Source organism: Coenobita brevimanus, chromosome 28, assembly GCF_032717465.1.
Source record: "Coenobita brevimanus isolate Jiangsu-jjx chromosome 28, ASM3271746v2, whole genome shotgun sequence".
NCBI classification, from domain to species: Eukaryota; Metazoa; Arthropoda; class Malacostraca; order Decapoda; family Coenobitidae; genus Coenobita; species Coenobita brevimanus.
The window spans coordinates 15,136,537-15,154,852 of NC_136981.1; the positions used below are offsets into that span (position 1 = coordinate 15,136,537).

At 42.3% G+C, this 18,316-nt stretch overlaps 1 protein-coding gene and 1 non-coding gene across 2 annotated transcripts in view; both read left to right on the forward strand.

The window, feature by feature from the left end:
* Nucleotides 1-16,301: 16,301 nt before the first annotated feature.
* Nucleotides 16,302-18,316, forward strand: part of LOC145394745 (glutamate receptor 1-like) — a 206,702-nt gene continuing 204,687 nt past the window's right edge. Inside the window, exon 1 of the mRNA XM_080268524.1 lies at nucleotides 16,302-16,436. Coding sequence (XP_080124650.1) covers nucleotides 16,302-16,436 — 135 coding nt within the window. The remainder of the gene's footprint in view (nucleotides 16,437-18,316) is intronic.
* Nucleotides 18,054-18,172, forward strand: LOC145394870 (5S ribosomal RNA). The gene has a single exon (XR_013896514.1). It is a non-coding gene; the product is annotated as a 5S ribosomal RNA (ribosomal RNA).

Here is an 18,316-nt window from a genome sequence, read left to right on the forward strand (position 1 = left end):
TGAGTGAATGAGTGAGTGATTCAGAGTTAATTACAGTAAGTGTGAGAGTGGGTGAATGAGTGAGGGTGAGTGAGACTGAGTGAGAATGAGTGGGTTAGATTTAGTGAGTGAATGAGTGATTGAGAGTGAACGAGTTAATGAGAGTGAGTGAGTGAGCGAGTAGGTGAGAGTGAGTGGTTGAGTGAAAGTGATTGGGTGAACAGGAGAGAGAGAGAGAGAGAGAGAGAGGGGGGGGATAGAGAGAGAGAGAGAGAGAGAGAGAGAGAGAGAGAGGGGGATAGAGAGAGAGAGAGAGAGAGAGAGAGAGAGAGAGAGAGAGAGAGAGAGAGAGAGAGAGAGAGGTGGGGAAAAGGAAGGTGAAATGGATTCCCCGAGCTAGACCTTAATCGATCATATAGCCCCACTAGGTGACGGGAGAGCTACGTCTCCCAGCAGGGCAGGGCTGGGGACGACCCCTCGACCCCTTGGTCTTCAGTCAGGCTCTCTACCACTGAGCCACCCTGCCCCCAAAGGGAAAAGGGAGGAGACGAGCACTACAACCCAGAATCGTGTAGAACACGACAATGTGGACTTTAGTGTTACTGAAATGCTGTCCTCGATTTAAACCAGCAATTAAATATTAATTTAAATACCATCCAAAGCTCGGCCGTTGACAGTGTGTGCGATAATAGTTTAGCCATGATTTGCAGGACATGAGAAAAATTTACTAAACACTAACTTGCAGCTGGAAAATGAAGGTGGGGGAGTTGCGGGTTGATGGTGGGGTAGACCTGGTCCCGATCCCCATCTTCACTCTCTCCAGGGTATAGGGGGAAGGGCGGAGTGACCCCTAGGCAGAAATTAGTAGGCTACACGTGAGTGTACACACACTTCAAAAAGTATCTTTACAAGGGGTTCGATGACCTACGCACTAAACCTTCCAGCATTTTTGTTAGGGTTGGTGAGCGTGACTGGGAGGGTTGCCACATAGGGCTTCTGTAGAATCATACGTAGAAGAATTAACAAATACAGCACAGATATGCGTTTTCAATGGGGTATCGTACTCGATATTTGTATTGGTGCTGCATGGTGGGTTAGTGAGTCGGCAGGCATAACGTGATTATGACTCTTATTGGGTGTAAATCTCATTTGTTTCGAGACATAAGGGTTGATGTTCTTGTCGGAATTGAGGTGTTACACCTGACGCGATAGTCTTATAATACCTGGATAATTATAAAAGTGTGAGATGATATAGCACGGTTTCATCACACATAAGATGACAGCACCAGAGTGTTAGAGCACTGATGCACAAGGTTCTGACCAAGTTCCGCACTGCGTTCCTGTGGTAGTATTTTTCTGCCTCATTTCAGTGCCCATCATTTGATACAAGCAGGTGAAGCTGTACCACAGACAAGCAAGAATACCAAGACAAATAGTGCCTCGTTGGTCTCTTATGAAATTTTTCGTTCGTGATGTCTTTTTGTTTTGCGTAGGAGGTTAAAGATACTTTTGGGAATGTGTGTAGGAGGGGGCGCCTGCCATGACATGCAGGTGTATGGTATGTAGAGGGCTACTGGACCTTGGGAGCAGGCTGTGAAGACTATGCCCAGAGTCGGACACAAAAAAAAATAATAATAATCTACCCACTTAATGTAGCGGTACTCTGTTTTTAGGGTAGCTCTACAGTACACTGTGTGGCAAGCCAAATGATTTCTTGTAAACCAGGAAATCATTTATAATGCTGGGTGGAATCTTATTACTAACCAACACGTGTTCGCTAAGTGACAACAAGTGAGTTGGTGGACTGTTAGTGCCCCTCCCCGGAAAACAGCCAACTAAAAATACGAAAAACAAGTCTTGGACCAGGACTGACCAACAGATGACGACTAAGGCCCGAGCAAACGACATGGTATGGATTATGACATGGAATTTAAGGGGTGCAAATGATGATGTGAAAGAGAGATTGTCTAGGTGCTTGAGGGTGCAAACGTGGACGTATGAGGATTAACTGAAACTAAATGGTGAGGTGAGAGTGTGAAAGAATGGGAGTATGGATGAGGTGTATGCGTGGGAGTGGGTGAGAATGAGAGGGCAAATGAAGGAGTTTGTACTGTTGTGCAAAAGAGACAGAAGGAGAATATAGGAGAGTATGGATCCGTCGGCTTAAGGATTGTGTGGGTAAGACTGAAAGTTAGACTTCAAATGTGGGTGACTGTGTGTGTGTGTGTGTATGCGCCAACACAAGATCGTGTAAGCAGAGTGAAAGAAGAGTTCTGAACACCTGTGGAAGCATGCATGGAAATGTTTGAAAGCAGTGTGAGTGTTCTTAATTCTACATTTAAATGGAAAAGTAGGGAATTTGAAGGTGGATGGAGTAGTTGGTGAGTGGGGTGTGCCTGTAGAAGTGGGTGAGAATGGCAGTGCTCTAGTGACATTTGTACATGGAGGGGATTGGTGATAGCCAATACCCACTTCAGACACAAAATGATCCACGGAAGGCAATGATTGATTATGTGTGCGTGGATGATAGAATGAGATGTGAAATGGATACAAGAGCATAGAGAGGTTGGGGGACTGGACTTTCTGACCACCTCTTAGTGGTGGTAAAATTCAAAGTTGAAATGAAGTGGAGGAACAGAAGAAGGGATGGACAGAAGGAAGCAGTTCTTACAAGGAGGATGGAAAGGTTACAAGAGGATGGAAAAAAGGCAGAATATAAGAGAGAAGTGGGGAGCGATTGGATAAATATGATTTGGAGCAGATGGGGGAAGTGGAAGGTGTGTGCAAGATATTCGCAGAAGAAATCTGTGCAACATGAGAGGTGGTGTATGGGGTGAAGAGAAGACGATTGGGGGTGCAACAAACAGCATGATGGAATGAAGAGGTAAGAAAGGCTGTGGCACAAAAGAAGAAAGCATATGGAGAATGCATGAGAAACAGGGGTATGGGGGAAGTTGAGAGACAGAAGAGAGTTATATGTTGAGCGGAAGAGAGAGGTGAAAAGATTAGTAAGAAAGAGTAAGAAGTGGATACGGATTTTGGAAGGAATTTGAGTGTAAACTGGAGGGAATGTAAGAAAATGGTTTGGGAAGAGGTAAAGAGAGTTAAGCACGGTGTTAAAGAAGCTGGTCGGGGAGTGAAAGATAAAAATGTTAAACTACTAGAAGAGAAGGGTGAAAAAGTGAACAGATGGAGATAACACTTTAAGGAATTGTTGAACATAGAGAATAAAAGTAATGCGAGAATGAGTGGCTGGGGAATGGCTGGGAGAAGGAGGGATGTGAGAAGAGAGGAAGAAATCAATAGGATGGAAGTTTTGGAGGAAATAAAGAAAGTCAAAATGCGGAAAGCCTCAGGAATTGATGGAATGTGTGGTGAAATGCTGAAGCATGGGGGAAAGATAGTAGTAGATGTGTTAGATATGCAGAATGGCCTGGGATTAAGGTAAAGTCCCAGAGGATTGACAGTCAGGTATAATTTTTCCCTTGTACAAAGGAAAGGGGGAAAAAGAAGTGTGTGGTAATCATAGAGGCATTTGTCTGCTTAGTGCAATAGCAGAGTATATGGTAGGATACTTACTGACAGACTTAGAGAAATAACAGTGGAATTAACTGGAGAAGAACAGGGAGGTTTAAGGAAGGGAAGAGGTTCTGTAGCTCAGGTATTCATTCTTAGGTCTTTAGTGGAAATGTTTCTAGAAAAAGGAAAGAAGTTGTATGTGGCCTTTATGCATTTGGAGAAAGCATATGACAGAGTGGATAGACAATGATTGTGGAAAGTATTAAGAATGTATGGAGTAAATGGGAAGTTGTTGAATGCCATGAAGAGTATGTATAAGGATGCTGAGGCTGCAGTGCGTGTGGACAGTGAACTGAACTAATTTTTCTATTTAAAGGTTGGATTGAAACAGGGATGTGTCATGTCTCCATGGTTGTTCAATCTGTTTATGGATGAGGTTATACAAAAGATGCAAGGTAGGGAAGTGGATGCTGGAGCGCCCTGAGAAGAGAGGGCAAAGTGTGGAAACTCCCTGTACTGTTGTTTGCAGATGATACTGTATTGTCAAGTGAAGTCGAAGGGTAGCTGCAAAGCTTGGTGAATGCGTTTGGGAGAGTCTGTAAAAAACGGAATCTGAAGGTAAATATAGGGAAGAGTAAAGTTATAGTCTTCGAGAGAAGTGAAATCACTGAATGTACAGTGAGGTTGGATGAGGAGGAAATGGATATTGTGAGGTCATTTAAGCACTTGGGTAGTGTGATGACTAAGGATGGAAATTTAAAGGATGAAGTGCTTGAAAGGGTACAACAAGGAAGAAAGGCTGCTGGTTCTTTGAAAGCATTGATAAGAAACAGGGACCTGAGCATGGAAGTTAAAAGGTTACTGCATAACAGTACTGTGATACCAACTCTAACGTATGGAAGTGAAGCTTGGACCTTGTTGAAAGGACACAAATCAGGAGTGAGGGCAGTGGAAATGAGTTGACTGAATGGAGCATGTGGAGTCATATGGAGAGACAGACTGACAAATGAGGAAGGGAAGGAGCATTGTGGTGTGGATGTGGATGTGACAGGAAGCGTTAGGAGAAAGACACTGAGGTGGTTTGGCCATGTGGAGAGGATGGAGAACGAGAGAATGACTAGGAGAGTGTATGTGGAGGGGAAGGCCAAGGATGACACGGATAGATGGAGTGGAGAGATGTAAGAGAGTGGGGGAGGGGGGTGAACTGGGAGCAGGGCAGTGGAATGGCAGGGGACAGGGCTACATGGAGGCGATTTGTTCGTGGCCACCTCTTACAGGATTAAGGCGTCTGGCAATAGATAGTGCAGAATCAAAGACAAAAGTCGTGTCCTGAAATTTGGTGAAGACATCAGCTGAAGGCTCACGTTTTGGTGCGTTCTGCTTTGCGTCATACGTGCAGTTGGTAGCACTGACCTGAGTTGCCATTTTTGCAGGTGGCGAGCCTGTGGATGCGAGCATATTTATCATAACTATACGAAATATGTCTATATAATTGTGTTTTTCTGACCGGTAACTCTACTTGAAAATATATATGAACAGTTCTCTTTTAAAGTAGGCTAACATGTCAGGAACACTGCAATTCAAGACATCCGGATTTTGGCTCTACTTCTTTATCGGTTTAACTTCTGCTAGCTCAAGCTGGTAACTACAACATGTGATTGTCATTATCTGTCATCAAATAACATCGTTACATATGAGGATAAGGTTACTATAGAATGATAATCGTATGTTTTGCGGCTGGCGTTCAGATAACCCAGAAGACTGAAGGCTACGCACAACTATTCGTGTGCTTTATTCAAGATTCAGTTCGTCTCTGACGGAATAAGTGCTGCTTACAGGTGCTACTTTCAATCGTTGTGATTATTTTTTGTTCCTGTATTGGTGTGGTAACATTAGGTTGACCTGAACTTTGACCACTGTCCGTTGTGCCTTCCACCCGAAAGCGCCTAATTCACCTTTCTACAGATCTGCATACACCGAATGTTTGTAATATCTGTTCGGGGTTCTTTTCTCCTAAATGAAGGTATATCATGTCCTCTTTCAACTTCCCAATTGTTGGAGGCATGTTGTTTTACCCTTTTCATACCAAGGAATGCGCTAGGTCTGCCTGACCTTAAGGTGTAAGATGTAATGGCCAGGCAGTCATCGCCTGACCGAATATGGTTCACATTTCGTCTCCCGAACGCAGCAGTCCTCACAAATGGACGTTAAGTCTTCAGAATTTCCTGAGTTCGTTTATACTGTTATCTCATCAGAAGCCTATATGAAGCTTGAGGAAAGTCAGACTAGCCAGCCACTAACAGGTAATTGTGGTGGGGCTCTCATAAAGTTTCACATGCCACACTTAATCTACGGACACAAGAGGAACATGACATTTATCTTTCTGTGTACATAAATTTATAATGGACGTAGAGCTGCGCTCGGATGTGGTAGGTAGTGGCTACCATCATCCACTCGCTTGATTAATTGCTGTCGACTTCATTAGGTGATTACACAACGTGACAAGCCTAACGGTTTCCTGTAGGAAACTATTTACAGCCCGGGGTGGTAACCAAATAACTAGGGACGGGGTGATGCGAAGCCTACTAATGTGCCCCTGTTAACTACGAGGAGAGACGCAAATGTGTCGTCCATCCAGGAACCAGATCTCCAAACTCCTGCTCTCTCCTATCTGTAGGGAGAGAAGCTATACACCGCAGGGGAACATCGATTCACTGCACGGGAAGAATCTGAGGGTCGATTGCTGGCCTGCTGTTGATGGGTCTATTTGTCCACAAACACTGGGGTTACTGTGCCACTACTACTGCCACCACTACTACTACTGCTGCTTCTGCTGCTGCTACTACTGCTGCTGCTGCTGCTGCTGCTGATACTACTACTACTACTACTACTGCTGCTGCTGCTGCTGCTGCTGCTACCACTACTACTACTACTGATGATGATCATGATGCTGATGCTGCTACTACTGCTACTACTACTACTACTGCTGCTGCTGCTGCTGCTACTACTACTACTACTACTACTACTAAAAATACCAATAATAATAATAATAATAATACAGATACAAAGGCTACACTTCCAACAACAAACACAACAACAACAACAACAACTACTACTTCTACCGCTACTAATACTACTACGTGATGCTGGATTCACATGCAGACGTGCGATGAATTTCTAGTCGTGACTACTGTTTTTTTTTTTTTTTTCCCAGGAAACACGGAAATAGCTTCCGCGTCCCCGTCCTTGTCCCTCCTGATCAAAAGGAAGCCTTAAACCCACACCTGTCTAAACCTATCTGCCTTAAACCCACACCTGTCTAAACCTATCTGCCTTAAACCCACACCTGTCTAAACTTATCTGCCTTAAACCCACACCTGTCTAAACCTATCTGCCTTAAACCCACACCTGTCTAAACTTATCTGCCTTAAACCCACACCTGTCTAAACCTATCTGCCTTAAACCCACACCTGTCTAAACTTATCTGCCTTAAACCCACACCTGTCTAAACCTATCTGCCTTAAACCCACACCTGTCTAAACTTATTTGCCTTAAACCCACACCTGTCTAAACCTATCTGCCTTAAACCCACACCTGTCTAAACTTATCTACCTTAAACCCACACCTGTCTAAACCTATCTGCCTTAAACCCACACCTGTCTAAACCCATCAGCCTTAAACCCACACCTATTTAAACCCATCTACCTTAAACCCACACCTATCTAAACCCATCTACCTTAATCCCACACCTGTCTAAACCCATCTGCCTTCATTCCGGGAGGAGTAGTGACAAATCAATTGCCACCATCTTACCTCGCCCTCCACAAACAGGCTGCCCTTTCTCTAACTCACACCCCCTCTCTCGTATTCTTCCCCATCCCATCCCCCTATAGTCTTCCTCATCCTCGGTCTCCTCTTGCCCCTCCCTCTAAATCATTCACGTACACTCTCCTAGTTAGTCTCTCAGTCTCCATACTCTTCACATTGCCTAACCATTTCAAGGTAATTCTCCAAATTGTCTTTAGCATATCTAGAGCAACACACATTTAAAAATTATGTATTGTATATATATATATATATATATATATATATATATATATATATATATATATATATATATATATATATATATATATATATATTCTGTAATTGTTTATATTTCATTCACGCCCAAACCAAGGGCCAGAAACCCCTAAACCAGATATATCTGAATCAGGGTGACCCAAGGATGGTTTTAGGGGGTCAAATTTCAGATCTGGGCCATTTGAAGACACTGGTAGAGTGTTCACCTTTTTGGCCCGGGCAACGCCGGGTACCCCTGCAGCCCAATTTTGGCATGGAGACTAAGATGACCTCTAGTTCGGACACAGGATACGTGAGGCTGACCTCCGAGGTCATTTGAGGTCACAGGTCAGAGGTCATTTCAGGTCACCGGTAATACACACTCGAACGAATGGACCCAGCAGCCCAGTATTTGGCATGGAGACTCACATGACCTCCAGTTCGGACATGGGCTATGCGAGGTTAGCGTCCGAGGTCATTTGATGTCACCGATAATAGGAAACATGTGCGCACAAATACTATGCGTAGTCTGTGAAAGCTGAAATAGACCTCTTATAATCCCTCTTTAAAAGCATAAGAGGTACAGGGTCTTTCTGGAGTAGAAATAAAGATTGAACTAGAACAAATAGGTTTAGAGTGCTCGCCTTTTTGGCTGGTATATATATATATATATATATATATATATATATATATATATATATATATATATATATTGAAGAAACACACATTACATGTGGCACATATGTGGAAAGTTTTTAATGCTCCAGCCAGGAATCGAACCCGAGACCTCTAGACAGAAGTCAGGCATTGTTACCACTACACCATGGCGTGATAAAAGCTAAGCCACCCGAATTCAACGACGAACCAAGTAAATCCGCTATGGGAGGATATATTTCAACCCCAACCCATATGATACATATTTCAGACGCATCAGGATTTTTGCTCAGCCCCACGCAACTCCTCAAGTGACAGAGCAGTTTTAATCTATCCCAGCAAGTACACAAGCGTCTTTCAATTATATATGTTAAAAAAAAAAAAATTGCTCTGTCACTTGCCGAGTTGCGTGGGGCTAAGCAAATAATCCTGATTTGTCTGAAAAACGTATCATCAGATATTTGTTCTAAGATGTTTAGTGGAGAAGTATCTAGAGAAGGGAAGGAAAGTGTATGCTGCCTTCATGGACTTGGAGAAAGCTTATGACAGAATAGATAGGCAAGGTATGTGGAAGGTACTAAGAATATATGGAGTGGAGGGGAAATTGTTGAGTGCTGTGAAGAGTATGTACGAGGGAGCTAGGGCTACGGTGCGAGTGGATGGTGAGCTGAGTGAGTTCTTTTATTTCAATGTGGGACTGAAACAGGGGTGTGTGATGTCTCCATGGCTGTTTAATATATAAATGGATGGGGTTGTAAAGGAGGTGCAAGGTAGGGCAGTGGATGTGGGGGTTGCCCTAATGAATGAGGGTGAGATTTGGAAGCTTCCGGTGTTGCTGTTTGCTGATGATACAGTATTGTTGAGTGAAGATGAATGGGAGTTGCAAGGTTTGGTGAATGAATTTGGGACAGTGTGTAGGAGGAGGAAGCTGAAAGTTAATGTAAACAAAAGTAAAGTTATGGTGTTTGAGAGGAATGAAGTCACAGAGTGTGCAGTGAGGTTGGATGGTGAGGATATGGAGAATGTGAGTGCATTCAAGTACTTGGGTAGTGTGATGAGTAAGGATGGAACTTTGGGGGATGAAGTACGTGAAAGGGTACAGCAGGGAAGAAAGGTTGTTGGTACACTGAAAGCAGTGATGAGAAATAGGGAGGTGAGTATGGAAGTTAAGAAGTCACTGCATGATAGTATTGTGATCCCTACCCTGACGTATGGAAGCGAGGCGTGGTCCTTGCAAGAGGGGAACAAGTCAAGAGTGAGAGCAGTGGAAATGAGTTACTTGAGAGGAGCATGTGGAGTGACGTGGAGGGACAGGTTGACGAATGAAGAAGTGAAGGAACGTTGTGGGGCAGATGTGGATGTGGTTGAAAAGATTAGGAGAAATACACTGAGGTGGTTTGGACATGTGGAGAGAATGGAGAATGAAAGACTGACTAAGAGGGTGTATGTAGGTGAGGTGGAAGGAGGGAGAGGGAGGGGTAGACCGAGGATGAGGTGGAGGGATGGAGTTGAGAGGTATATGAGGGAGGGGGGGGTGAGTTGGGGGGAGGGGAGTCAAATGGTGGGTGACAGAGTGACTTGGAGGCGTTTTGTCTGCGGCCACCCTTTGCGGGATTAGGGCGTCGGGCTATAGATAGATAGATAGATGGGTTGGAGTTGAAATGTCTTTCCATAACGGATTTACCTGGTTAGTCGTTGAACTCAGGTGGTTTAGCATTTATCATGCCATGGTGTAGTGGTACCTAACTTCTATCTAGAGGTCTCGGGTTTGATTTCCGGTTGGAGTATTAAAGACTTTCCACGTATACACACACTTGTAATTTGTGTTTCTCCAACATATAAAATGGAAGACGCTTGTGTATTCGCTGGGATAGATTAAAATTGCTCTTTCACTTGCGGAGTTGCGTGGGGCTAAGCAAAACATCCTGATGTGTCTGAAATATGTGTCATATGGGTTGGGGTTAAAATATATCCTTCCGTAACGGATTTACCTGGTTCGTCGTTGAATTCAGGTGGCTTAGCTTTCATCTCACCATGGTGTAGTGGTAACAGTGCCTGACTTCTATCTGGAGGTCTCGGGCTCGATTCCAGGCTGAAGCGTTAAAAACTTTCCTTAAATATACATAAAGATAAATAGATAGATAGACAGACGCTGCCAGACGCCTTTATCCCATAAAGGGTGGCCACAAACAAATCGCCTCCATGACGCCCTGTCCCCCGTCATTTAACAGTCCTCCCCCAGCTCACATCCCTCTCTCTCATATACCTCTACACTTCATCCCTCTTTCTTATCCTCGGCCTCCCCCTCCCTCTCCCCCCCTCCACTTCACTCACATACACTCTCCTCGTTAGTCTCTCACTCTTCATCCTTTCCAAATGTCCAAACCACATCAGTGAATTTCTCCTGAAGCTTTCTCTTACATCCACATCCACACCACAAACCTCCTTCATTTCCTCATTTATCAGCCTGTCTCTCCATGTAACTCCACATGCTCCTTTCAGATAACTCATTTCCACTGCTCTCACTCTTGACTTGTGTCCTTCCAGCAAGGTCCAAGCTTCACTTCCATCCGTTAGAGTTGGTATCACAATACCATCACGCAGCGACTTTTTACTTCCATGTTCACTTCCCTGTTTCTTATCACTGCTTTCAAAGAACCAGCCACCTTTCTTCTCTGTTGTACCCTTTCAAGCACTTCATTCTCCACACTTTCATCCTTACTCATCGCACTACCAAAGTACTCATGATACAGTCACAATTTCCATTTCAGTATCATCCAGCCTCACTGTACTTTCAGTGATTTCAATTATCACGAAGACCATTATTTTACTCGATCCTACATTTACATTAATTTTCCGTTTCTGACACACTCTTCCAAACTCATTCACCAAGCCTTGCAGTTCTCCTTCGTCTTCACCTAACAATACAGTATCATCTGCATACAACAATACAGGAAGTTTCCAAACGATGCCCTCTCTCATTAGGAACCCTCCAACACCCACTGCTCTACCTTTTATCTTTTTTTAACCCTTTATAAACAGATCAAACAACAATGGAGCATGACACATCCCTGTTTCAATCCAACATTCAGAATGAGAAATTCACTCTGTTCACTATTCACACGCACTGCAGCCTTAGCACCATCATACATACTTTTCACGGCAGTCAACAACTTCCCCTTTATATTCTTAGCATATTCTACATTCCTCGTCTATCCACTCTGTCATATGCTTTCTCCAAATCCATGAAGGCAGCATACATCTTTTTTTCCTTCTACAGAAACTTTTCCACCATAGACCTAAGGAAGAATATCTAACCTACACAACCTTTTCCCTTCCTAAAACCTCCTTGTTCTTCTCTAACTAATTCCTTTGTTGTTTCCCTAACTCTGTCAGTAAGTATCCTACCATATAGTTTGCCTATTACAGTAAGAAGGCAAATGCCCCTCTGATTACCAGACATTCTTTTCCCCCTTTTCCATTTTACAGGGGAATAATTAAAGACTTCCAATCCTCAGGGACTCTACCTTCCTCCCAGGCTAATCACTATATCATCCATATCCATTCTACTACTGTCTCTCCCCGAATGTTTCAGCATTCCACCATACACTCCATCAGTTCCTGGGGCTGTCCCCATTATGACATTATTCACTGCTTCCACTGGTTTCTGTCCTACTGATCTCCCCTTCCCTTCTCACCACCTTCTTTCTCCCAGCCGTCCCCCAGCCACTTATACTTGCATTACTTTCATTCTACAAGTTCAAAATTTCCTTTAAGTGTATTCTCCATCTGCTCACTTTTTCTCCATTCTCCACTAGCAGTCTACCAATTTTATCATTCACCACCTACTAACTTCTTGATTGCGTTATCGAACTCTCTTTACCTCCTTTCAGAGCATTTTCTTACATTCCCTCCACTTTACACTCAAATTCCTTCCAAATTCACCATCTAGTCTCTTCTTACTCTTACTAATCTTTCTATCTCCCTCATCCTCACTACATAAAACTCTCTTCCGCCTCTGAACTTCCTCCATGCCTCTGCTTCCCATCCACTTACTATATGCTTTCTTGTTTTGGACCACAGCCTGTCCCACCTCTCCATTCCCCTATGCCCTTTCGCCTTCTCTTCACCCCACACACAACCTCACATGCTGCACAAATTTCTTCTGTGAATATCTCACACACACCTTCCATCTCTCCCATCCGTTTCAAATCACATTTACCCAATCGCTTCTCCAATTCTGTCTTATATTCTGCCTTTTTTCCATCCTCTTGCAACCTTTGTACCCTCCCTGTATGGACCAATTCCTCCTGTCCTTCCCTCTTTCTATTCCTTCATTGCACTTGAACCTTGACTTCCACACCACCGAATGGTGGTCAGAAAGTCCACTCTCTCAACCTCTGTATGCTCTTGCATCCATTACATACCTTCTCATTCTGCCATTCACATACACATAATAAATCATTGCCTTCCGTTCAATCAGTTCACCATCTACCTTTTTCATTACTTGCCACGTATACCTGTGGATCATATTTTGCTTAGGGAGGGTATTGGCTATCACCAACCACCTCCTCACACAAATGTCCATTAGAGCACTGCCATTCTCATCCACTTCTTCAGGTAAATCCCACTCACAAACTACATCATCCACCTTTACATTCCTTACTTTTCCATCCATCTCTCCAATCAAGAGCACTCTCTCATTCCTCTTAAACTTTTCCATGCATGCTCTCACATTTGTCTGGAACTATTCTTTCACTCTGCTTGCACTATCTTGCGTTTAAGCATATACAGTACACACACAATCGCCCAGGTTTGTATTCCCACTTTCAGCCTCACCCACACAATCCTTGAGCCAACTGATCTACACTCTGTTATATACCCTTTCCATCTCTTGCACACAAAAATACATACACCCTCTTTTGACCTTTCATTATCATCTACTCATGTGCGTAATACTCATCCATACTCCCCACTCTTTCACACTTTCACCTCACTATTTAGTCTCAGTTAATCCATATACTGTATGTCCACTTTTGCACCCTCAAGCACCTAGACAATTTCATTCTTTCACCTCATCATTCGCACCCCTAACATTCCATGTTGCAATCCGTAACATGTTCTTTGGCCTGTCATTGGTCGTCATCTGTTGGTCAGTCCTGATCCAAGCCTTCTTTTTTGTATTTTTAGTTGTTTTCCAAGGAGGGGCACTAACATTCCTCCAACCCACTTGTTGACACGTTGGGAACGTGTTGGTTGATTTTAAGGTCAGTCCACAGCGTATTAAATGATTTCCCGGTTTTCAGGAAATCATTTGACTTGTCACTCAGTGCAGAGTTATCAAAAAATAGAGTACCACTACACTGAATGATGGGTCCCCCCACCGACCACACACACACACACACACACACAATTTACATATATATATATATATATATATATATATATATATATATATATATATATATATATATATATATATATATCCCATTGGATTCCAGGGGTGCTGGGCAAGGCATTACACTGGGAGGGTACTGAGCGTACCACCCTCCGCCTATCGGCTCATACTCGCGAATCTCATAGGTCCCTACCCGGGGGATCCCTACAGTACTTTATAAAGACTTGAAAAATCCTAGTTCTGTCCAATACCTGGGACACTGGGCTCCAATGGGATATATATATATATATATATATATATATATATATATATATATATATATATATCTATATATATATATATATATATATATATATATCCCATTGCATCCCACGGGTGCTGGGCGAGGCACTTCACTGAGTGGGTACTAAGCGTACCGCCCTCCGCCTACTGACTCACAGTCGCGAAGCTCATAGGTCCCTATCCGGGGGTTCCCTACTTTATAAAGACTTGAAAAATCCCAGTTCTGTCCAATATTCCGGACACTGGGCTTCAATGGGATATATATATATATATATATATATATATATATATATATATATATATATCAGTCGTTTGAGTATCCACTGCAGGACCGGCCTATCCCGACCGAAGTCGGGACAATACAGCCAATGTATCTCTACCAAGTGGCTTAGGCTGTCTGGTAGAGATTGTATGCAGAGTGGGAAGTGCTTGTAAGTGTAGTTGTAGTGTTGGAGTGGCTTTGGATGTGTGTGTTGTCTGTAAACCAAGTGTAATCGGCCCGCACAAGCCGACTGGATGCAAGCATACTTTATAGTAAGGGACATTGGTTCAACCACAGCACCCCTTGTGTCCGCCAATGCAGTACATGGCCGGGTGAACACTCCCAAAGTTTATTACCCTGGCCGGGCACGAACCCTGGTTCACCCGTGTACGAAACGCACACTCTACCACTGTACCACAGAGGCTCCATATATATATATATATATACTGTATATATATATATATATATATATATATTTATATATATATAGATCCATCTCTCTCTCTCTCTCTCTCTATGTATATATATATATATATATATATATATATATATATATATATATATATATATATATATATATATATATATATATATACATACGTAACCCTTTTTTCATTCTCAATATTTAACCCGGGGTCTCACATACCCCAAGGAGAAAAAATACGTTTCGTTTATTGGAATGTGCTTTAACCCAAAGATAATTCAAGCCATTTCCTGTCACTGGAAAAAAAAAAAAGACTTTTCATGAAGAAATGTTTTAGAAATTTTTGATTAAAAAAATAAAAGAGTGCAAAACGTTGTACATGCTATGTTAAACTTAACCCTAGCAGGACTGAAAGCTGATATCTTTTGGGTCATCTGTTGTAAACCAAGGACTTCCTGTAAACAAAAGGAGAAACACAGCAAATGGAAATTAACTGTACACAAGGAATGACACATGAGGTAACATGTTAGGTAACCTGGGGTGTGACCGACTCCAAAGGCTCTATAGAGGAAAACCAAAGCCAGTTTCAGGAATGATCCATCATCCCCATGAAGGACTTCACTAGTCAGGAAGGTAAACGGAAGGACAGATCCCTTGGCCCTAAGTTCATAATTATATGACAAACTTAATAGTGGTATGTGGTGGCGACCATCATCCACTCACATGATGTAGTGCTGCCTACTTCTTCCTTATCCTTTATCATTCTTTTTCTGTGCCTGCCCTCCTCTCTTCCTATTTCTCCCATCTTTCCTGTCACTACTTAATGCTTTTCTTTCCGTCGCAGGTGGCTTTACATTGAGTGACAAACCAATTGGTTTCCTGTAAGCCAAGAAACCATTTACAATGCTGGGTGGTAACCATATAACCAAACCATACGTGCTCCCTACGTGTCAAGTGGGTTGGTGGAGGGTTAGTGCCCCTCCCTGTAAAACATGTAACTCAGAATCAAATGGCCACCCCGTACGGGATTATGGCGTCTGGCAATAGATGGATAGACAGAATTTTCGGGGCATGGATTTTTGAGACCCAAGCTTACCTAACTAAGGATATATATATATATATATATATATATATATATATATATATATATATATATATATATATATATATATATATATATATATATATATATTGTGTGTGTTTGTGTGTGTGTGTGTGTGTGTGTGTGTGTATAATGATAGGGAACTGATCATGAGTCGTGTGAATCTCGGTCCTGGATTCTTATTCTCGTCAGTCTGTAAGGCTTTCCAGTACCCCTTTCTTGGGGATAAATTTGCGTGTTGCAGCCTTCTGTTCTTTTGTATGTTCTTTATGTCTCAGTAAAGTCGATATAGATTGCGATAACAACCTCCAAAGGAATACTTTTGTGCCAGATGCTGTATAATCTGGAAATGAAAAGTTGTTGGAGAGCCCTCATGACCGACGGGAATACTAGAACTGGGTCTTTTTCATGAAACATCTAACCAGTTCTTACGATTAACAGTTTTCGTTAAGAGTGGTTAATATTCTTAAACTGTTTCGCTTTGTAGAATTTTTCAGATGATTAATAATTTTGTGCGGCTTTCAAGTATTTGCTGTGTTTATTAAGTCCGAATAGAAGCATAGGCAAACGATCTTATACCCAACTTAAGTTCAAGAAGTTTTGTGAGTACGGGACCAGGATGCCTTTTATTAGACCGGCAAAGGGAGGCTCAGTTCAGTACGGTTTCGCTCGTTGCCGTCAGGGGAGCTCCACCGCCCACGTCCTTACCATGGCAGCGAATGAAAGCCACTGCTTAAAACTGGGCTTTAGTAATGTAAGTAAATTTTGGACTAGACACTGATAACCTCGATGTCATAATATTAACCCCTTTAGTCTGAACACAGATTTTTGCCTGACTCTTCTTGGAAGAAAGCCTTGAAACGCCTTTGTCATTTATTTACTGAGAGACTGATTAGCTTATACATCACCCAGCCCTGCATCCAACAACACACACATCAGCCCACGTTCTTGTAGGGCGAGGCTCGTTCTCTTTCGTATAACTATTTTATTTTGAAAGTATCTCTTAGCAGCCTCCAGAGAGTCTTCAAAAAGATCCTCCAAGCATCATCAGATTATTCTGTATATCCTGTTATTTTGTAGGTAAACTAAAATCTTTCCAATTGCAATCTCTACTTTTCAACTTATCTCTTTCCAATACGATCTGGGAGCAAACTGTCTCGTCGTTCTAGTTTCAGTTTATTCTTCTAGCTCTTGACGCTTCTGTTAACTCTGAAAAAAAGCAGTACAAGTGTGGGGGTTGAAATCAATCTCCAACATTTCCTTCACAACCTTAATTCTTTCCCTAGGGTGAATAAATTCGTCTGAAACTTGCAAAGAAGGAAGTCGTTCAATGAAAATCTGCCCTCCTTACAGATTACATATCAGGGGCAGAATTCAGTGGCATAAGGGGTTTCATAGTGCTTATTCTTTTGGCGATTTATTTTGCACTTAAAATAAACCTTCTCATGTATGGTATATGGCACTTCAATATTAACGTGGTTTCCATCAGTATTATACATGAAGATACAGAGGAGTACAATGTAGAATAAATCGCCAAAGAAGATTCATTACGAAATCAAAGGCACTAGAAAGATACCCAAATCCTTCACAGTGCAGTATTAAGGAACTTTTGTCTATGTTCTCCCGTCAGTACTGTTGCGACCAGATGTAACACTGACCTTCCCTCTCCCCCACCTCTCTCTCTCTCTCTTTCTCTCTCTCATGAAAGAGCCACATGTCAATGAGGAGGTAGAGTGATGGATATAAAGCTGACATTAGGGTTCATCTATTTCCAGAAAATTTTTCTGACATTATCTTATCTGAGATACATTATTCTTATCCCAGACATCAAGTTATCTGTATTTCTTACAACCTCTCCTTCTACGTAACCTATGAATTTTATCTGAGTGATGCACTTAAACATTTATTAGAGTCGTGTTGTATTATTATTTACCTCATGCATTTTGCCATGTATTGCCTCATTCACTTTAATTCAGTCAATCATGCACTTCAGTCATATACCGTACTTTATTTGAGCCATGAACTCCTACAGAATCATGAACTTAATTAATTCATGCACCGTTTATTCTAGATCCATATATATTTTACAAGGCCAATAATCAGTTATTTCAATCAATTCCCACACTTGATTCTATATTTACTTACATTTAATGTCGCATTTTCATGTTAACTTTATATATATATATGTGTGTGTGTGTGTGTGTGTGTGTGTGTGTGTGTCTGTGTGTGTGTGTGTGTGTGTGATAATGGTACTGATAAGAGAGACAGAAAGAGGGGAACGATAATGTACGTATTATGAGGGAGAAGTAAGGCAGAGGCAATGGAATTAAAGTGGAGTGCAGTCAGTGCGAGGTGAAAGTGGTGAAACTTTTACAACGGCCATACCCCTTTGAGTACACCGCTTCCCATCCGATCAGCGAAGTTAAGCAACGTTGGGTGTGGTTAGTACTTGGATGGGTGACCACCTAGGAACACCAGATGCTGTTGGCATCCCTACGTGTCAAGTGGGGTTGGTGGAGGATTAGTGCCCCTCCCTGTAAAACAATTATTAACTCTGAGCCCTCGGCCACCCCGTCTGGGATACATGGCGTCTGGCAATGAATGAATGAATTTATACACTAGAATGTCTTATTA